Source organism: Parus major, chromosome 2 (assembly GCF_001522545.3).
Source record: "Parus major isolate Abel chromosome 2, Parus_major1.1, whole genome shotgun sequence".
In the NCBI taxonomy this organism is placed as follows: Eukaryota; Metazoa; Chordata; class Aves; order Passeriformes; family Paridae; genus Parus; species Parus major.
Window position 1 is genome coordinate 4,753,273 of NC_031769.1, and position 22,258 is coordinate 4,775,530.

General features: G+C 48.6%; 1 protein-coding gene across 1 annotated transcript; it reads left to right on the plus strand.

Annotated features, from left to right (window-relative positions):
• Positions 1-4,292: 4,292 nt before the first annotated feature.
• CSRNP1 (cysteine and serine rich nuclear protein 1) lies at positions 4,293-15,072 on the plus strand. The gene is made up of 4 exons (XM_015619916.3): positions 4,293-6,883; positions 9,178-9,437; positions 9,917-10,213; positions 11,203-15,072. The coding sequence occupies exons 1-4, from the start codon at positions 6,535-6,537 to the stop codon at positions 12,184-12,186; spliced, it is 1,890 nt and encodes a 629-aa protein (XP_015475402.1). The 5' UTR covers positions 4,293-6,534; the 3' UTR covers positions 12,187-15,072.
• The last annotated feature ends 7,186 nt before the right edge of the window (positions 15,073-22,258 follow it).

Consider the following 22,258-nt stretch of genomic DNA (forward strand, 5'->3'; position numbering starts at 1 on the left):
GGCCGCGCTGCTCCTGCCCGCGGGCGAGCGGAGCCCGGCGGGGCTGCGGCTGCGGCTGAGCCGCCGGGGAGCTCCCGGAGCCGCCGGGGCAGCGGGACGGCGTTCCTTGGGGGAAGCGTGGGGGTTTGCTGCGCCCCCGACCCGCTCCCACTCCGCACTTTGCCGTGGGCTGTGCTGTACAGACGCCCGGACACCTTTATAATATTTATTAGGAGTAGCGCAGAGTTCCGCTCTCACCCCCGCCCCGGTAAGTCCAGGCTCCGCTCCATCCCCGCGGCCGCGGTTCCAATTTTTTGATGTTGAGAGGAAGGTTGCGGGGGGGAGGCAGGGGGAGCCTCGCCGGCTCGCTCTTCCCCAAATCCGCCCGGCTGGGGATGCTTTCCCGTCGCTACAGCAACACCTACCGACGGGCGCACGGAGGGACCGACGGGCGGACAGACGGAGCGGGGCACCCCCCACACCCCCCGCCTCCCGAAATAAAACATCGCGGCTTTTACAGCCCACCTGAAAAAAATGGAGGATTAAAAAAAAAAAAATAAAAAAAAACCAAACAGGATACCCCGTACCCCCGCCCCCAGCTACTAAGTTTTCTCAGGTTTTTATAATTTTTTTTCGCCTGCCCCCCCCCCACTCCTTCCTCTACCCCCGGCATCCTCAAAAGTGTCTGTCACCTCCGAGTTACATAATGTCGCTGTAGGAAGAGGCTGACACACAGGGACAGCCCTTTCCTAAAGCAGCTCAGCCTTACTAACGCCTGGAATGCCAACGCCTGGGTGGGATGGATGGAGAGAAAACCCCCACGGCCGTTTACAAACCTCGAAGTCACAGAATGGGGGAATCCTTAAGGCTGGAAAAGCCCTCTAAGATCCCTGAGTCCAACCCTTAACCCAGCACTGCCAAATTAAGTCTTGTCATTTACTACCAGCAATTGCTCACCAATTACCATTTAATTTTATTACTTTATTTTTTTCATGAAAATCATTTTAGTTTTCCTCTGCCGAGCAGTTTGCAGCTGTAAAGGTGTGGGTGGGGGGGGGGGGGGGGTGGGGGGGGGGGGGGGGTTGGGGAGTACGGGGTTATTTTCAGGATGGTTGGGTTTGTTCTCCTCCTGGAGAGACTCCGCAGCTCCCAGCAAAGGCTTTAATAATTCAGCGCAGGAAATGCGTCCGTATATATAGCAGGGAAGGTAACGCACAGCGTGTACCTACAGGAGGACAAATGTGGAAACCTGGTGTGAATTATTCATGAGGTGTGATCAAATAGAGGATTTTCCTAGACAAAGCACACTTCGCTGTTTTCCTGTTTGTTACAGCACAGTGTGCACCGAGTACATTTGAACCTCCTTTCATTTTGGGCCATGTCAGATAACCTTTAATGTACTTGCTAAAATTTCTTATTTACCTTTCAAGCTGTCAGCAAGGAGTAAGGGCTTGGTAGAAAAATCTGACAAGCCTTTTTTTTTTTTTTTTTTTCTTTGTGGCCTTCCAAAAATTAGGAGATGGAGTAAACACTTCTGCTGCTCTTTCCGGGGAAGGTGTTTTGCTTGTTCAGTCTCTGACAGGAGCATAAACTCGTGGTGCTACGGACTGATTCACGCTCCCACTCCGCAGCACGATGTACTTTGGGTTTTGCTGTTGCATAGTAGGCAGAGGCTATTTTTAACCAGAGCAAGGTTATGAAACCTTAGACCCAGCTGGGTGAAAATAATCTGGTCTGAACTGGAAAGCACAGCTTTATGTGGCTGGGAACACGCGTGGGACTGTCCCCCGGAGGGTCCTGGTGGGATGATCCGGCTCTCCTTGGCTCCAGTCAGCCCCGAAATTGGGAAGTGTTGTCATCGGGAGGCTGTCACAGGGGAAACCACTTAAGTAAATATGCAAAGAATTAAAATAGCTAAATGATCGAGCAATGAATCAGTGCTGATAGCGTGGCGATTATTAAATAACCCAGAGGTGTTCCTGGGATCAGCAGTGGGACAGCTGAGCGGGGAGCTCAGCTCCGCAGCACTTTTTGGTGATTCTCACACCGAGATCCCTTTGCCCACAATAAACGGGAGCGTGCAAACAAACAGCAACCCCGGCAGCTCCCCCGGCGCTGCTCCTCGAGCTGCCTCTGGAGCCGTACCTGGCTGAAATATGCAGTGGTGTTTTTTAAACTAATATTTACTCCTGCTAGACCTGCACAGCCACTGTGGTTCAGGGGGAGGGAGTGGGAGCCGCTCTGACTCACGGCTCAGCGCGGTCCTGAGCTCGCTCCCAGCACCCGAGCCCTCGTCCCGGTGTGCTGGGAAGAGTCCACCTTGATGTCCTGCAGTAAGTCCACTTTGTCTTCCTGGGCTGCAGGCAGATGGCTGAGCCTTCAAGTCAGCAAACCAGCTCCAAAAGTCACCAGAAAACAAATGAGTTTTGGGGGGATCTGAGGGGTTGTTGTTTTCTTGGTGTTCCCTAAATCGCTTGGCAAAAGAAGCTTTGCTTTCGATAGCTCGTGCACAGATTCGGGATCCTGCCATTCTTTAGGATGCTCCACTGACATAACCCCCAGAATTTGAAATATTCTTGCTCCTGGGTGTTCTCCTGCAATACCATGGGAATTGTGGCACAAGCAAAGGCAGCTGCTGGACTCGCTGTGAGGAGTTTCCTTTGCTTTGCTTGCACTGCTGCGATCGCCTGACGCTTCAAAGCACATCTACAGCCCCAAAATACAACACTGAAACATCTCCTGATAATTCTGCCCAAAGCCACGATGCTTCTTTGTGCAGTCTCCTGGAGACTGGACACTGGTAGAGGTTTTTAGTTGCCTTCCTCTACACTTGGCTAAACAAATGCCAAACCTTCTTAAATCTAAATTACTCGAAATATTTACTGTTGAGACGTCGTCCAAGAGGAGGATAGTTAAAACATTAATTCCTTGCATTCCAGTGTATTAGGGCTTTACCCTGCAACTTGCTGGGTGCCAGAAATGGGACTTTGCAGATTCCCTTCCCCCCAACTACACTGCTCCCCCCTATTCCCCCCCACCCAAACTTTAATGCTTTAAAAAAAAAAAAAAGAAAAAGAAAAAAAGGAGGGAGAGAGAAAGAAAGGAATGCACATCTGGGCTAAATATTTGTTAGAAAGTATTCCCAGGATAGTGGGAGTTCTGGTGCCAGAGAGGAATTCCTGCGGGTTTGATCCATTGCATTATGTACTTGTTCCAAAAGCTGTTTTCAGTAAAATAGATGAGTAAGAAGTCTTAGCCAAGAACAGAATGTCTTTTTTGGCAACTGAAAGGAAGATAGGATTATTTTATTTCAGGTTATGTAAAAAAAAAAAAAAAAAAGAAGAGAAGGAGAAGGTGGTAAAATCCTGCACTCAGTGGTGCCTGCAGAGATTTGCAATGGCACACTCAGATACAAATATTTATTTTTTCCATGCCACTGTGGGCATTTTTGGGACTCCCTTGTAAGACACAGCTGTGGGTTTAAGGTTCCTTGCAGAATTAACTGCAATTAAAATATCCTCACTGTGGCTGACTGGGCCTCTGGGCTTTTTTGGCTGAGTGACCAGTGGCCTCACTGACATGGCTTTAAAGGCAGCATCCAAATTGCTGGTGTGAATTCTGTCTCCACATGCCAGGGCAAGGAGGGGAGCAGAGGATCATCCTGGCTTTGAAAGTAAAATGCCCCTCTGGAGGATTTTTTGGGGTAGGGTAGAAGCAGACACTGATGGGTGCAGCTTCACTGCATCGCTCCTGAGATGGATTTGAAAACTTGACTTGGAAAACATCACAGACATAAATCAGCAATGAGAGGGAAGGTGTAGCAGGAGAAAATTACCATATTTTGGCTGGTGGGCAGCAGGTTCACCAGTTTTTTCCCATTAGCTGGGAATCCTGTTTGCACAACACCTCCTTTGCATTAACAAAACAATAGGTGTCTTGAAGAAGACATCGTGCCAAAAGTGAGTTTTTTCCCCTATCCATTTGGCTCATTCTCATAGATGGGGAGCTGCACACATCCCCCCTTCATCTTCCTGGCTGGTGGTAGTATTTAAAAAATAAATAAATAGAATTGCACCATCTTATGCACAGCTTGCCTTGGCTCTGGCATGGTGTTTGTGTTAGCTGGGTTCTCTGGCTGCAGGAGAGGGCTCTGCTTTCCCTGTGGGGTTGGTTTGGGGGGATGTGGTGCAGCCCTTGGTGGGTTGGCAGGTGACCTGAGCATCAGGGCTGCTGCATCTTTGGTGCAGACCTGGGAGTTACCCCTGTCTCAGCAGCATGCTCTTGGCTGCTCCAGCATCCTCTGTTGTCCCATGGGATTTGGATGTGGTCAGCATCACATCTCTGAGGGTGTTTGCTGGTGGACGTCCTACAGGCATTTTAGGGAGCTGGTTTCTCCCTCCCTTGGCCACAGTGGCATGCCTCACTGTCATCCCTCACTGTCCTTTGGAGCATTCTCTCTGCAGCAGGAAGAGGAACTGATACTCTTTCAAGCCACATGTGGGATTTTTTTTTTTTTTTAAAGTTTTTGCCTGTTCCAGGTGGACAGTGGGGTCTGCAAACCTCTGGCTGCAGCCCAAGCTTTAATTTGGACCCTTGCCATGGATTTGGAGGGTTTTTTGCTCCTGGGTGTTTCTTAAAGAAAACATGAGACAAAGCAGAAGGCACATGCACAAAAATAATATAAATAAAAGGTTTGTTATTTGCTGTTTTGTGGCCGCCTGTGAGCTCAGCTCAGCCATGGAGCAGGCAGGAAAAGGGTTAATCCAGGTGTCGGGTAGGACATGTGCTGCTGGGCCTGGAGGGTGGCCAAATCCACCTTTTCTGCATCTATTTTGGATTAAGGCCAAAAAAACAACAACCCCTCTGTGGCAAAACCACCTGCAGCTCCAGGTCTGCTGAGGAGGAGGAGGAGGAGGAGGGATGGAGGGATCTCTTCTCCCCAGTACTGGCCCTGTAAGCGCGCCTTGCAGCAAATGATTAACTTCTCCAGGCCAGGGAAGTGCTTCATCCAGGGACTTTTTTGACCTTTTAGGTGACTATTGTCTCCTGGGAAGTTGATGGTAAACATAATTAGGGAGGGTTGGTGCAGGGCTTGGAAGGAACTGTGCGTGCTCCTGTCCTGCAACGTGATACTGCTTGGTGCTGTCGGGACACTGAAAATCCCATCAGTGGGGAGGTTCTGAAACTGGTGTGGTCTGTGCTGCCTCCTCAGGTCTGTCAGAAGGGAAGGTTTAGTAGGTTTGTTTTGTTTTGTTTTTTTTCTTTTATTTTTCAGAGATTTAAATTAACTTCAGACATGCAAAGTGGAGTGAGAAAGTGTTTGGGTTGCAAAGAATGAATTTGGCCAGTGGAGAAGTTTCATGTGGTGGGAGGGGATGTGGACTGAGTGTCTGGCACCTCTGTATCTGCAATGTCACCATCCCAGGGCTGTCTCCTGTCCCAGCATTATCCAAATTCTAAGGATGCTTTAGCTTTTGTGTATTATGGGATGGCTGGTAGCATCCCACATTGCTGGGGCTCTCCCCTCCTTGCTGGGAGGAGTTCCTGGGCTGGGGCTGAATCCCTCCCACCGTGGTTGTGCCTTCCAGCCTGGTGGGATGGGGTCAGAGCAAGTCACCCCTCAGGCAGCAGCCTGCCTCTCAGCTCTGGGGGTGGCTCACTGGCTCCCAAATAACCTGGCAGTGGCTTCTGCAGGAGCAGGGGGAGCTGAGGTGGGGTTGCCAGAGTCTAAAAGGTGGAATGATCCATCATCAGTGCAGGAGCATCCCAGGTTGGGTGGGTACTGATGTCCATTAGAATAATAGAATATCCTGAGTTGAAGGGTACCTACAAGGATCATCAAGTCCCAACTCCTGGCCATGCACAGGACCACCCCAAGAATCCCACCCTGTGCCTGACAGCATTGTCCAAATGTACAATAGGCAAAGTCTGTAGCTTTTATGGGGTTTTTTTCATCTCCCGAATTTGCACAAACTTTACAAAAGCAAAGTTTAAAAGATGCAACGCAGTTATTTTTGGCATTCTTTTATTTTATTTTCCTTTAAGATGAGCAGGGGCAAAGCATGCGGGAAATTTAGGAATCTAGGCAAGTACAGAGCTCCTTTGTTTTTAATTAGCTACGTTGTTTTTAATTGCTTCTATGCTTGATACATAACCCAGCCTAAACAAGAATAGCTTATTGAATGGGGGACTGACTATGAAAGGCACCGTGAGGAGAAGGGCTGTTCTTCACAGTTGATATATTTGTATTTCAGTGCTTCATTTAATAAGTCTGTTTCCCCGGGGGGCTGTAGTGAGTAAATCATGCCAACAGATTGTTTTCTGCAAACTGGCTTATTTTTGTAATTAGCAAAACGTTAAAGCTGTAACTGCATAGAAAGCGATCTGGGTGAAGAGTGAACATAAAAGAATTAGTAAGCAAAATGTAATACTTACTGTTTGATGACATTTGTGTTGATTGGATTGGTTTCTGGACAGTTTGTTGTCTGGGATAGTCAGTTTCTGTAAAATGGGAGAGAAATTCACAGGTGTGCACAGCAAGTGTAGTGAGATGAGATGTTTCAGGGGCAGCACTTTTTGGGAATCACATCTGCATGGCCATTTGGATCTGATGGGGAAGCCTTGCTGGGGGTTACAGCTGTCCTGCTCATCACCAGAAACTGCCAGGATTTCCCTGGCTTCATGTTGCTTTATTCCTTTTTTTTGCAGTTATATGACAAAAACGGCGTCACCATGAGCGGAGTATTGAAAAGGAAGTATGAAGAGCTGGGGGATGACAGCACCTACTGCTCCTCCTCCTCCTGCTCCCCCCTCTCCTCCTCAGCATCCTCAGGCTGGGACACTGATGAGGAGAATTCCCGTGGAGAGCCCAAGCCCAGCTCTGCCTTAATGTCCAGCTTCACCCGTGAGTATCTCTGGCTTTCCCAGGATCAGCCTTTCCTCTGCATGGGTTTTTTGGTAGGGTGGTGGTGGGTCATCACCACACAGAGACCCCCTTGGGGAACACCTTTATAGGTAAAAGTGGCAGTGGTGCCAGCTACCTGTCATGACACTGATTTATAATCATCCAGCCTCCTCACAGTGGTCTTCCTCAACCCTTCCTTCCAGTATTTATTATTCCTTTGGAATATTTTTGCTGAAGTCCGGGCTTCCAGGAGCAGAAACCCAAGGATGGGTGTGCAGAGACATGTGGGTGCCTCCAAGCCTGTGCTGCAGGACCATCCCACCAGCCCTCAATTCCCTGTCAAGCTGTTTCACAGGCAAAACCTAATCAGACAGCGAAAGCCTGTAATGCTGTTTTTTTAAAAATGATTAACCAGTAGCGTAATTACCATTTCAGAACTTGTTTCCTACGTAAGTTGGGTACTTTGCCAAAGAACATGACACGTTTGACATTGCCTCCGCTGCTAGTGCAGATAAAAGCTATTTTGTTTTCCCAGCAATGTAAGTTTTGAGAGCTTTTAGGAAAACACACAGAAGGCAGTGTTGTAAAGCCCTTTATCTGCCGTGTGAAGGGAAAAATAAAAAGTACAATAGAGGGACATCTTCATGGAGGAGAAATAGTCCAACCTAGTAAATTATACTGAACACCCACTGTATATAGCAGTTAAGGTCCACTTAGCCGACATACACAAACATGCAGCGGTCTGAAAAGGCTTTAGAAGTCTTGTAAAAATAAAGAGTCTCATTCTTGCTTGTCTTCCCAGGTTTTGTGACAAAACAATGAACTTTTTGTATTCTCTGGCTCAATTGGAAAAGGGTCAGGAATGGGAAAACAATTTTGGAGGAGGGGTGCAGGGAGAGAGAAGCAAATGCCAAAGTGCAGCAGCTCGGCCGATAGATGATCGTGGTGGTTAACTTGCCTTCTGATAAAGAGCTCATGTTTTAGGAGATTGAGTCAAGGTTATTGTGAAAATGCAATGCACAGTGCAAAGATATGATCAGAGTGACTGCAGGGCCCAGTGTGAACCCCCAACTATTGAGCAGAAGCTGCTGACACAGCTGGGTGAACGCTTCTTTTTTTCTCTCTTTTTTTTTTTTTTTTTATGTGAAACCGAAACACTATATTTTGGCAAGTGAGACCTGTGAAATGTGGCTGCAGTTAACTGTCCAGTCTTGCACTTTCACAGCCTTTGAGGCCCACCAAACCAGCTGAGCCCCTTGGGTTGTTGCAGTCTTTTCCTTGGGTCCCACTGTAAGGCTGTTTGTGGCTCTGCTTCCCAAAGAGCAGAGCCTGAGCTCTGCAGCAGTCACCCATCCTTTCTGGGCTATTTTCTTCCATGGAGGCAACCAAAGCAGCCATACACTAGCAGCAAATGGGACCAGAAATACCTCCCCACCACAAATTTGGGTGTAGCTGGCTCTTATTCCTGCCACACTCACGTGGCTGTGCCTTGCTTTAATTTCTTGGCCAGCCACACTCGTGGAAATTCACTGACTCTGAACCTGCCCTGACTAATTAGTCCCCCTCCATCTACTGTGTTTGCATGTGCAGCTGTGCAGAGCCAGGTATCTCTGGAGAGGCTCTGCTCTAAGTGGTGTGTAGCGTGTTTCAGCAGTTTAAGATAAACCAGAGTCATGTATTGCCATGTTTACCCGGGGATCACCTGCACAAAGATTAACATCTTTGCAGCTGCTCTCAAATGAGTCTCCTGAGAATAAACCATATATTCAGAGTTCCTCCCAGTGGATGGTGAAAGGAAGTACCAGAAAAAGCAGCCCTTTGGGCTGTTTTCTGCCCTGCCACAAAAGCTGGAGCCATGAAGCACTGGGGATGCCAGTGCCCTGGCATCCCGGGAGCAGAGCAGGGGTCCTGAGCATGGGGCAGAGTGGGTTTGGAGAGACAGATGTGCAGGATGGCTGGTTGCTTGTTTGTTATGCTCTGCCACACGTGAAGAATAAGCAAATGGATGTTCCTGGGGGAAGTCAAGTGGGATGGAGAAGCAGGAGCCACCTCATAGGGTGAATCTCATGGGTGACTGATGCAGCAGGGCTTGGCTTCGCTTCCTCTCCATCCTCATCCCACCTCGGAAGTGTTAGCTCCTAAAACACCACCAAGCAATGTTGTAGCCTTGTCCCATTGTGTCCCTGTTGGGAGAGCAATTGCAAGTCCTGCATGTTGGCAATATTTCTATTCCATCTGCAGCATGGCAGCACTGACTTAGTGTTTATTCTTTTTTTAATTCTCCCCTTTTTTAGCCACGTCAATCCTGAAGAAATCCAAGCGGCTAAAGAAGAACAATGTGGAGTTTGACCGGGTCACTGTGTTTTACTTCCCACGCTGCCAGGGCTTCACGAGCGTGCCTAGCCGTGGGGGCTGTACCCTGGGGATGGTGAGCAAACACAGCTCCTCCCGGCAGTTCACGCTGGCAGAGTTTTCAAAGGAGCAGGAAAACGTCCGTCGGGGCAAACTCGAAGAGAAATTAAAAGAGGAGAAGTTGGAAGCGTTGAAATGGAAAGTGAGTTAGAGCATGGGGCTGGGTTGATGAGGAGCTGGGTTGATGGATGTCATTAGTTAAGTGGGCAGTTTTTAGTAAGAGCTTCTGAGACCTGGGGGCATCAGTCCTTAGCTCTTGTTTTGGGTCTCCAAAAAACACAGGCTCCAGTGGGGGATTTTCATTTAGTTCTCCACCTCTGAAGAGTGAAAAGACACAGAAGGCATTTTTGCTCTTTTGGTAGTACCTTTCTGTCCTGGGATCCACTTGAGACTCTTCCTGGCATCTCCCAAAGTCTTTTCATTTCTGATTTTGATACTTAATATCCCAGGACGAATGCCCAGTCAAGTGTCAGGTCTTTGTGGGCTCTGGCTGAAATGTTGATCCTGTGGTTGGCCACCATGGGGGAGAGGTCATTCCTTTCTTGTCTCCCCTCAGCTGGGGGTTCCAATGGCTCGGAGTCCCAAGCAAGCCCCTAATGCTGTCCATTTTTTTGCCCTCAGCTAACCATGAACGGCACGAAGGAGTCCGAAGAGGCCAACCAGCTCACCATCGACGACATCTCCGACGATGACATCGATGTCAGCAGCGTGGACCTGGAGGACGGCTTCTTCCTGCAGCCCTACCCCGCCAAGAAGAGGCGCGCGCTGCTGAAGGCCGTGGGGGTGAAGAAGATCGACAAGGAGGAGAAGAGGGAGCTGCACAACATCCGCCTGTCCCGGGAGGACTGCGGCTGCGACTGCCGCGAGGTCTGCGACCCCGAGACCTGCAGCTGCAGCTTGGCAGGCATTAAATGCCAGGTACTGCCCTCACCCCTGGGCACGGGGGGATGCCACAGCTCCAGCTGCGTGTTAGAGCAGGGGGGTGTGAGCAAGTTGGACAAAGCTGGGGCAGCCAGTGAACCCATCTGCTCCCTCCTGCGCTTGGAGGTGAGGAAGGCTCTTGGAGCATCCCTCAGGCTGCAAGGCAGACACTGCTCCAAAGCGTCCTCTTCCCAAATCACACATACAGCCATCCCCACACTGCCAGAGCCTGCAGTGAGAATGTCCCTGCTGTATGTCCCCACGAGACCCATACCTGCTTGATCTCCTTTTGGAGGTTCACACATTCCCACGTGGGAATGTCTGCAGGGAAGAGCTCCTTGCTCCTCACACGAGGCTGCGCTTTCTCCCCCTCCCCCAGGTTTTATTTTTAATTCCTTTTTTCTTTTGCTGTGTGCCACAAATCCCAGCACGCTCAGGCAAACGTGGGAGTGTCAGATGAGCCTCAGCTCACAGCGAGCTGTGCAGGCCACCTGCACAGTGGGATAATCCCTCTGTATTCAATTAGTGAGTTATATTTTTCAGGGTATTTTTTGCAGGTGCCTGCCCAGCTGTATTTGGGGAGCCTCATTCCCTATTCTGGGTGCCACTCACTCCCACGGTGCCGTGTTTGGAGGCAGGGGGTGGCGGAGGTGGGTGCACATGGGTGCTCCATGTGTGTGTCACAGCCCCCCTCTAGTGGCTGCTGCAGATCAGATAGTGTGATCATTTAATAGCAATAAAGAAAAAACTCACTTTTGAACCCTTATGTCTCCTTTTGGACCATTATATTTTGCTTTTTTTTTTTTTTGGAATCTTTTAATTTTCTTCGCTTGACCTGAAATCAAGCTTTTCATGGCACCTCTTCAAAAGAGCAGGGTGCCTTTTTTTTTAACTTGGTCTCTCAGGGCAGACAAGTCACGGACAATTTTGGTTTTATGCTGCTGGGGTCAATCCTAATCCTCCCCCTCTGCTTCTCCCTGTGCCAGATGGATCACACCTCCTTCCCCTGCGGCTGCACCAAGGACGGCTGCGGCAACACCGAGGGCAGGATCGAGTTCAACCAGGCCCGAGTGCAGACACATTTCATCCACACCATCATGAAGCTGGAGCTGGAGAAGCAGCAGCAGAGCAGCGAGAAGGTGGCGGAGGCTGAGCCCCCTTTCCGGGAGCGGCTCCCACCGCTGGCATGCACGGCAGGGAAGGGCTCCTTGGAGGAGCGTGCGGTGCCGCTGGCACCTGCCTTCCAGTTCAGCCCTGACCTGGAGGCCCTGGGGGAGAACAGCTGCAGCAGTGACATGACAGACTCCTCCATCTCCTCCCACCCCAGCGAGGACCTGGAGGAGCCCTACGAGAGCCTCCCCTCTGACAAATCCCAGTCGGACGTGGACGACGATGGCTTGGCGCGCATCCTCCACTTCAATGACTCGGATGCCGAGGAGGAGAGCGGGCGTGGCCAGGATGACCTTGGCTGCTTCCACCCCACCGACTTCTTCATCGAGGACCACGGCAGCGAGGCCAAGCCTGTCCCTGGCCACTTGCCCCACCTTTCGGAGTGCCTGGATGAGAATGCCAACCAGGACAGCGGGGGTTTGCTGGAGGATGCAGCCCATGTGAGGTGCGATGGGCTGTCCTGCTGTGCCTCATCCTCCACTGAGCCCTGCTCCAAGAGCTACGCTGACCTCAGCCTTTCCTCTGATTCCTTGGATTTCTTCCAGTCCTTCTCGGACTATAACTTGGGACCCCTTTACAACTCCTTAAAGGAGTATGAGAACCTGGATAACTTCTCAGCGTTACAGTTTCAGTTGCCTAATTTCCCTGGCTTCCCGCAAGCTGGAGATCAGGGCTCCTGTTTCTTGGAGTCCCTCATTGGTTTGTCTGAATCTGTCCCCGAAACCCCAGCCCCTTTCACAGACAATCAACTTTTGGAGGATGCCATCAAGTCATCGCTGATGGAGACAGTGAAAGTGTGAAACACCCATGTGGCTCTGGCAAGGACTGATGCCGAAAGGAAAACAGAGGAACAGTTGGACAGGCAAACTTTCACTGAAAGGATGGTGTACTACTCAAATATAAGGAGGAAAAAAACAGCAACAGCAGAAGACTCTCTAAAAAAATTATTTTTGGTCTTTATAGAACGTGGACATTTTGACATACTGCAGCTACAATCAGTTCTCTCGCTGTTTGTGCAAAAATTTCTAAACTTTCATGACAGGGTGGGGAAGGGTGGGGAGGGAGAAAGACTTCCACATGAGAATTTCCTTGTGTTTTGTATGAAAAGACCTGTTGAGAAAAATACTCCTCGCTAATGTTGCCAGTCGTCCATACAGCCCCTTCTAGAAACGTTTCAGTGTTGCAGGAACTTTTTAAGGCAACTTTTTGAAGCTGTATTTATTGTGAAAATTTGTGGTTTGCGTAAGAGTCGGCCCAACAAACTCTTACGTTTAAACCTGACAAGGTTTACAGAAGAGATCCATACACTATATACATAATCATTCTTCATCTATTTATTGCAAATTCCAGAATTTAACTAGCCACTGAAGCTTGAACTAGCATGAAACCTTATTTAAATTGGTAATACCTCAGATGTATTATGTGTACAATCATATTTTTTTGCATAATATATCTGTATTTATTTATTTTCTACCTGTAGTACGTGAATAGCACTGTGGTTTGTCGATGACCTGGAAGGGCAATAAGGTCTTCAAGAGGAAGATGACCCTGGTTTCTCTGAGTCTGAATGATGTTGGCTGTTTGGTCTTCACTTCACATTTCTAAAAACACTGAACAGAAGTGGTGTGGGAGGGGAGGGACGAGTTCTTGCACCATCCCTTGGTTTCTCCCAGCCTCGTTGTGGACATGAGAATGGTGTCTGGTCTCCATAATATCACTGTGGAGAGCAAAGCAAGCAAAACCCTCAACTATTTAAGAAGTAACATTAATACTAGCTCTAAACAAAACCCAACCCCTTTTTGTAAATTATTTTATAATTTATTTAATTTCCTGAGGATTTGGCCATGAGATCTTTTCCCATCAGTTATGGTGCCTGAATGTGCAGAGCCACTGTCAGCAACGGTGGGGAGGTGTAACCATAAGGACCTTGGCAGCCCTCGTGGGGGCTTTGGGAGAGCAAAGCCAAAACAGCAACACTGCTCAAGCTCCTCAGCAAGTGCTCCTTAGGACTCCCCAGCACTGAGGATGTCGCAGCTCCAAAATCCAGTGGGTCACACTGATTGTACTATATTTTTACATAGGTGAATCAAGTAAATCAAGCAAAACAGATGGAAATGAAGTTCATTGGGTTATTTATCCTGTGAGTACAGTTTTTGAAGACCTGAAGACCAAGCTGAAAAACTGAAGGCTTTTGGTTTTTAAAATGAGATAAATCTTTGTGTTTGGAGGCTGCCTTGGCCTTTTGCTATATATAAGTCAGTCTGAGAGCATGACACTGTTTGGCCACGAGATGTAACTGGACAAAAAAATCTGTGCATCAGTGATACACTAAGTGCCTACACCAGTGGTATGGAAAAAGAAAAATGGATTTAAAACCTACCGGCTTTAAATTCCCTCTTGGAGGATTTGGTGACGGGAGTGATTCTTGGCATTACCAGCACAGGAGGAGGAGACAATTCTGGTGTCCCAGCCCCGCTGCCCTGGGAGCAGCTGGAGGGAACTTCTGAGGGTACAGAGACACACAGACAAGGGAAACAACCCCGAAACACGGATCTGAGGATTTTTCTGTTGGCTGAACTGTTTCTATCCCCGACCACAGGGATGGTGCTCTTGGATACCTGCTCATTGACAGGTGCCTCACTGCAAACCTGCCGGCAATTTGGGAAACTTGTGGCGTACGAAACATGGGTTGCTTGGGGTTTTTAAAAAATCCTTTTTATTGCTATTTAATTGTACATCTTCTCTGGGATTGAGCCGGTCAACTGCGAATTGGAGCTGATCCTCCCACAGCCACGAGCGGCTCCTGAGCCCGCGCTCGCCGCCGCTGCCTCCGCAAGGCATTGCCCCCGGGGCAGGAGGGCGACTGTAGGAATACTACTGGCAGATGGAGGATTTCCTGGATATATCTATTATTATTGTTATTATTATTATAATTATTATTATTATTTTTATTATTATTTTTCATTGTCGTCATTGTTTCTTTAGACTGAAAAATCCCCCTTTCAGTTATCTCCTAGGTGGTAGTTCCTTATCCTTCAGACTGCATCAAAAATACTGACAGTTGAAAGTCTGGTAGCGTTCTGTATTTATTGGCACTAATATATTTTGTAACATTCCTAGGTTTCCTCTGCATATATATATTTATATATATAAAATATATACCTATATTTTATATATATATATATATATACACACACACTTTTTTGTAATGAATGATTGGGATTGACTCCTGCCTTTGTGGATTTTTTGTTTTCAATAATTTATTCTTTTTATTTGTGTTGGTGCCAAAAAAGAAAAAAAAAAGATTTTTTTTTCCTCCCTTTTTTTTTTCCCCGGGGCACTGAATTGTAAATATATAATTTTTTTTTTCTTCTTGGTATCTGTGTAAAAAGTTGCCTGTTAAACAGTTTAAAAACTGGGTATTTATTGACACAATCTGTAATTATCTAATGTATTGGTTGAAACGCTTTGGTTTCAACATAGCTTTATTTTAGCTTTCTTTGTGTATATATTGTGATTATGTTGCTTAAAGGTACAAGTTAAAAAAATGCTTTATTTTTACCTTATCCATTTGCATTTGTTTATAAAAAAAGCATATTTGTCTACAGCTGCTGTCTCTCATTTCATCAAAGCAATATGAAGAAATTTCCATTACACTTTCAATAAAAGAATTTTGTTTGAATACGGCAGTGTCTTCACTAATGTCCTTTAATCTGACACAATTACCTTTTCTCTTTTCCCTAAATAAAGTAAAAAGCAGTGCATGGGATGTGGTTTTCCCAATCTTTTTTGGGCTTGTGGATGGTGGCTGTTTGTCTCTAAGGGATGATTGAATAGACAACAGTCATGGTGGCATCCACATCACCAAGCAGAAATCTTGGGAAACCCTGGAAACCACTTTTCCTCATGGGTTACAAACCATTTCTCATTGCCCCATGGCCCCCCTGGGACCTGGAGGGATGCAGCTGGACAGAAACATCACCATGGTCCTGTGCCCCTGGGGAAAACCAGAAAAAATACTCTTGGTCATGGCAACAGCACGGAAAGAAGAGAGCTGCATGAGAATCAGCCCATGGTACAAAGGAAAAAAGATGAATAAATCCCAGGAATCTAGATGGGGAAAAACACACCTCTCCCATGGGTCTGTGGCTGTCAGCACAGGCATAAATCATAACCACTGCCATTGACCTGAAAGCAAGGGAAATTGGCCAAAGAATGCCATTGTCTAGTTTTCCATTGGGAATCCATTTTTAAAGGTTGCCATCTGCCCCCAGAGCAGAGAATCTCAATTAATTGAATAAACTATTTGTTACAAATTATTTGCTGAGCTGTAAAAGCAGAAATACTGAATAAGAGGCTCACACATGGAGGCTCTGCAGCATGAGGTGAAGCTCAGCCTGTTTACCTACCCAGAGGGATGTGTAGTGGGTTTGGGGTTTTTTTGAGTTTTTTTGGGGGAGTTTTTGGTGGGTTTTTAATTTATTTTTATTTTATAGACTTTATGTCTGTCATTCCCTCTTACATTAACTATTTTTTGACTGGGAGAGGAATAGTCCCCAACATACAGCTCCAGCTGCAGTACTGGTGGGTTTTTGGCTCACGGTGATGACTTTGTGTCATGCCCTGGCACAAGACATCATCTCCAGGGGACCCAACACCCCCAATGGACAGTGCTAAAACAGCCCCAAGGTGCTGCATCCCATCAACCAGCCTCTGGCATGGGCATCCCCACGACGAATCACAGAATCTTAGAATGCTTTGGGTTGGAAGGGATTATGTTAAAGACCACCTAGTTAAACCCCTCTCCCGATGCCTTTCACTTCACCACGTGGCCCTAAGCCTCATCCAGCGTGGCTTTGAACACTTCCAGGAATGGGGCATTCACAGCTTCTCTGGGAAACCTGTACCTCACCACACTCAGAGTAATTAATTTCCTCCTAATAGCTAATGTAATTTGTCCTCTGTCAGTTTAAAGCCAGCTTCTCTGTCCTATCACTCCGTGTCCTTGTCCAAAGTCCCTCTCCAGCTCCTTTAGGCACACTGCTTTGGATGCAGCCCAGAATGTGGCTGGGGCTTCCTGGGCTGCCAGTGCACATTGCAAGATTGTGTCCAGCCTTTCATCTATCAACACCCCCAAGCTCTTCTCCCCAGGACTGCTCTGCATCCATTCTCCACCAAACCTGTGTCTGTGTTTGGGATTGCCCTGACCCAGGTGCAGGACCCTGAGGTTTTTCCCATCCCAGTGACAAAACTCAAATGGGAACATGCCAATATTTGGCAATTCTGCAGTGCCCTTTCCCTGGGAAAGCCAAGCTGACCTCCAGGTCTTAGTTAAAGCCTCAGCTCTGGCAAACTTCTGCTGAATTCCATGGAAAATGCTCTTGGATGGGCAGAGGAAGTGCATGTTGCAGTCACACGGGTCTTGGAGCCCCAGGAATGTTTCTTTTTGCCTCTGCCAAAGATCTAAGACACCCTTTCCCACTGTAGTGTCACGCTGCTCAGACACGCTTCACAAACCTGCCCTTTTCCTTCTATCAGCCGAAGTGACGAGAAAAGATTTCCCCCAAATCTCCTGCCTGCAAGGCAAGCACAGAACCCTCAGCGCTGCAGAGCCAGCACCGCTGCCCTCACCTTGCAGCTCCTGGTTGTTCGGGGGGTTTTTTTGTTTGTTTGTTTGTTTTTCCTCTGACGGGGCTAAAGTCCATCCTATCCGTCATTTTATAGCTGCTCCTGACGAGAAAAGTCCTCGGGACTGTCATTCCGGCCGGCGCCAGGTCTGGAGTCACGGAGCCTGGCGTCACAGCCCGTTCCCGGCCCCGCAGTGACTCATCCAGCGCTTTTCCGGAGCCGGCTCCGCCAGCCGGGGACAGAACCGGGACAGAACCGGCACAGAACCGGGACAGAACCGGGACAGAACCGGGACAGAACCGGCACAGAACCGGGACAGAACCGGGACAGAACCGGCACAGAACCGGGACAGAACCGGCACAGAACCGGGACAGAACCGGCACAGAACCGGCACAGAACCGCGACAGAACCTTTCTGCTCCGTGCAGCCCACACTGCCCCTGACACTCCTGCTGGCTCCTCGGCACCAAAGCGTGCGGGCCATGAGTGATGCTGTGCCTGCGAGCGGGGGGAAAAGGGAAATAAATGGAAATGAAGAGGGCGGTGAAGCCCTAAGTAAGGCGGGGAGTGCACGGACGGGTTTATTTGGGGTCAGTGAATCAGCGATTGCCAGGGATGGGAAGGAGCAGCGCTGGCTGGTGCCATAAGGGGCGGGAGAGCCGGCGGGGTGTCACCGGGCTGGGACAGGTCTGTGTGCTCACAGCCGGCTGCTTTCAGCCCTGACAAGGGGGAGAGTGCTGGGTTGCAGCTGGCTGGACCTTTCCCAGGTGCAGCTCTGTAAAAGCAGAGTGAGAGCAGCTTTAACAGCAGCACCTTGCAGAGGGACCATCTCCAACCAGCCCAGAAACTCCTCCAGGACTTCTCTGGCCTCACGCTTCAAGGGAAACATAAATCCCTCCTGGCAGAGAAGCTGTGATAAACTGCTGCTTGCAGGCCATGGGGATGCTCTGAGAGCTGGAGCCTCTCTGCTCAGGAGCCAGGCTCGGAGAGCTGGAGGTGCTCACCTAGAGAAGGGAAGGGACCTTAGAGCCCCTTCCAGAGCCTAAAGATGTTACAGGAGAGCTGGAGAGGGACTTGGGACAAGAGCATGGAGTGATGGGACAAGGGGCAATGGCTTTAAAATGAAAGAGGGAAGATTTGGATTAGATAGAAATTCATCCCTGTGAGGGTGGTGAGAACCTGCCCAGAGCAGTTCTGGATTCCCCATCCCTGGAAGTGTCCAAGTCCAGTCTGGATGGGGCTCTGAGCACCTGATCTAATGGAAGGTGTCCTGGTTCGTGGCAGGGGATGGGAACTGGATGATCTTTAAGGTCCCTTTCAACCCAGACCGGGAGATGATTCTATGATTTTCCTTCACAGCTATGACCATCAGGAATTTTCAGGGCTGCGTAATCCACCCACTCCCATCGGCTTGTTTTACCCCTGCCAGCCTGCTGCTGAATAAATGGCAGCATTGCCATCTACTGGGCAGCTGCCTCCTTCTCCCAACCTCTCAGCTGGCCAAACTGCTCCTGGGCAGTGCTTGCCTCCTCTGTGGGACCAGACACACTGCATATCTCACTAAGATATCACAGTAAAAGAAAAAAAAAAATACAGCTTAAATGGCCCACTGGGTTTGGAGGAGAGATGGGGGTCTCCTGGGGCTTGACTAGCCCAGCACACACATCCTCAGCTGGGTGAAACCTTCTCCAGAAGGTAAATTCTCCACCACCCCATGGATGCACCTCTATTTTAACCAGGGAAGCTGAGTGAGGACAAAATGTGCTGGGTATGTCTGACTCCATTATATCAGTAGAGACATGAAACCCACCAAAACTCGAATACCTGCAACCACAGAGCTGAAATATCCTGTCACAAGCACACAGGCTTTTAGTCAGCCCAGCTGAGAAGGCTGAAAGTTTTGAGAGTCCCTGCGGGCCACATGAGCAACACTCTGGGTTAAAACATTACAGAATTAATAACACACAAGGATCTCCCTCCAAAATAAACCTGCTCCCCTGAGAGCCTCTGCAAAGGAAACTATTATCTATTACATTTCCCTAGAAATAAATACTTGGCTACTACTTTGGAGTAAATAGAGATGGAAACTTAATGGTACCTAAGTGCTTTCCATAGTCAAAGCATCCCAAAGTGCTCTCTGCTAATTAAGGCTGAATGGCTGCCAGGAGGCAACAGGGCCCCTTGTAGCCACACTCCCAAATATCCATCACTTTTTGCCTGAGAGTGAGCAAGAATTGATTGGTGAAGGGCTGGTACAACTTCAGCTGCAGAGGTTTTGGGGGTTATCCTGATAAAGGACAGCAGTGCCAGAGTAGGATTTGGATGAGGAGATGTCTGTAATGACAACATTTTTTGCAGCCATGGTGTGGCTGAGGGCCCTATTGCTGAGCTTAGCTCTGTGTGACTTGAGAGCTCCCCAGATCTGTTGTGTTTTGGGCCAGCTGAGGTGCTCAAGGGTATGAAGACACACCCATGGGGGTGGTGAGATGGGATGACCTCAGGAGAGCAGTGCCCTTTTGACACAGAAGGATGGGATGGGATGGGATGGGATGGGATGGGACGGGACGGGACGGGACGGGACGGGATGGGATGCGATGCGATGCGATGGGATATAATGGGACGGGATATTATGGGATGGGATGTTCTCAGCTGTTTCTAATGGCACTGACCCCTATATTTGATCTGTGCATCCCCTGTTTCACAGCATCTGCAGCCTCACCTCCCAAAATATCCCAAAGTGCTGCAGCCAGCCTTACACCTCACCAGAGCACCCTGCACCTGGTAGAGCCAGCCAGGAGCTAATTCTCCTGTTGCCATGGTTGTCTCCTTTTGTCTGCTCTTCATAAACACTTGAACAGCACCAGTTTTCCAAAATTTAGTTAATTCCCTGGTTCAGCTGCACCACTCACCGCTCAGTTTTGGGGGAAAGGATGTGGACATTCCCTATGAGCATTATAACACTGCCCAGCTGTGCTTTCCCCGTAGATATCCCATTGGATATTATATTGCTGTTAAACCTATCATCTCCACACAGTAAATCCTGTGGATTGCTGCATTTTCCACAGGCTTTCCAAGGTGGGCTCCTGGGATCAGAGTTTTGCCCAGCAGTGCTGAGGAACACGCAGCTCCAGCCAGGCTCTTGGATGGTGAGTGAGAGGGAAATGAGGCACAGGAGAGGCACACATGCCCTGCCCCTGTGCTGCCAGCTCCCACCTCCCTCTTATCCTACACAATAAATCATGGCTGAGCAGCACAAGCTGTTCCTGTCAGCAAAACACAGAAGGAAAATGCTGCTCTTGGCACCGGGGACGTGATAATGACCCTGAATTAGAGCTGTATGTCTCCAGCGCCTGATTCTCCTGCTCCTGTGGGTACAGACTGAGATTTCTCCTCCTGGCAGTTGTAGGAACAGGTCCAGGACTTGTTTATGTGGAGGAAGGATTTAAAGGAGCAATGTCCAACCTGGATTTCAGGGCAGCTTGTGACCAGAGGTTTCAAGCACCTGATGCCCTGTGGAGAGCACAGGGGTAGTTGCACAATTGTGGGCAGAAGCAGGGACAGCCTGTCACTGCTGTCACATCAGGGCACAAAGAGGGGATGGCTGTGGTGTTTTGGGTAGTGGAAAGGCACATGCACACTCACTAAATTCCTGATTAGTAGTCCCAGTAGCAGCAACATCCCCAGTGATTCCCAGCTCTGCCCAGCCCTGGGCAGGGATGGAGGCTGATGAGAAATTGGGACCCTCTGGGACATCCACAAATCCACCTTACACCAAGCACACAGGGTTAGACCCCCAGCCCAGGCATCAGATGCAGTAATACTTCACTCCTCAGAATCTGAGGACTGATTTTTGGAAGTAGTTTGAGAGGCTCCCTTTGCAAGTTGTCATTTCTCAACGACTTTGATCTTGTTTTTAATTCCTTCTGCAGCTCAAAGGAAAAGCTTGAATACAGCCAGTGAGCTCCTGACAGATGGCTGCTGAGTGCTCTTAGGATGGACATTCCTGGGACAGGGCACACCCAGGCTCCTTCAGAAGTGTCCCTGTCCATGGCAGGGGGGCTGGAATTAGATGATAATTTTAAGGCCCCTTCCAACCCAGACCATTATGGGATTCTATGATGTAGCAGCAGAAATCACATGTGCTGTCTTAAAAGAAGCAAGAACCATTCAGTACTGTTAAGGGGTAGAAAAACTGATATTCAGAGGCTTTTAATTTATCAGAAGACAACTGCCAAAATACTGAGCACCCAGGAGACACTGCCAAGTGCAGCATAATAAAGTTGAGAGCCAAGAATACAGCCAGGACTTTGCTCCTTCACAAGCCTTACAGAAAACACCCCTGGTTTCATTTTCATTTGCCATTATAAGGAAGATTTAACTGTTTGCAGAGCAGAGCTCTGGGAAACAGAGGTGAAAAGCAGCTCCTGTGTGGCATTGCTTATCTGTGGGTCTGCAAGCAAACACGGAGGGCAGAGTGCAAGGCTGAGACATGGCACGGTATCAGTCTTGGCCCACAGAACTCCTCCAGCAGTCGATGATAACCATGTGGGACATTCCCTTGGTTGGCCAATGCCCTCTAGTGGCTTCTGGAGAAGAGAATTGTGCATTCCCCTGAGGATTTTGCTAAAATGGTGCTGTGCTCCAGGTGTGTGCAGGTTTTAGGAGAGATAGGACAGAGGTGGTTTAAAATTCTTAAAGACCTAAACTGAAACCCTTCACCCATAAATGTGCATCTCACACACAGCAAAAGGGAGAGAGGGGAGGTTGTGGGATTCCCTGTGTTTTCCAAGAGGATGGTTTTGTAGTTTATAGAATCATAAAATGATTTGGGTTGGAAGACACCTTAAAGGTCACCTCATTCCAACCTCCCTGCCATGGGCAGGGACACCTTCCACTACCTCAGGTGGCTCCAAGCCCCATCCAACCTGGCCTTGAACTCTTCCAGGGATGGAGAAGGGATAGTTTTGCAGATCATCAAAAGACAAATCTTGCTTTATTGTTCACGTGCATATTTTCCTCTGTCTACCCCTTTCCCTCCCTTTACCTGCTCTGCTCTGTGTCTAATAGGGAGTGGACAATATTTGGAAATATTATTCACTGTAGACAGCTGACTGAATAAGGGCCCCTGCACATCTAACAGCACAGGGGATTGGTGTACATGGAATTTATTTCTTCCTGCCTAGAAGAGCACCAGAAATGCCCTTTTCTATGTTCTCAGTCTTAAAAATCATCCTGTCTGTACAGA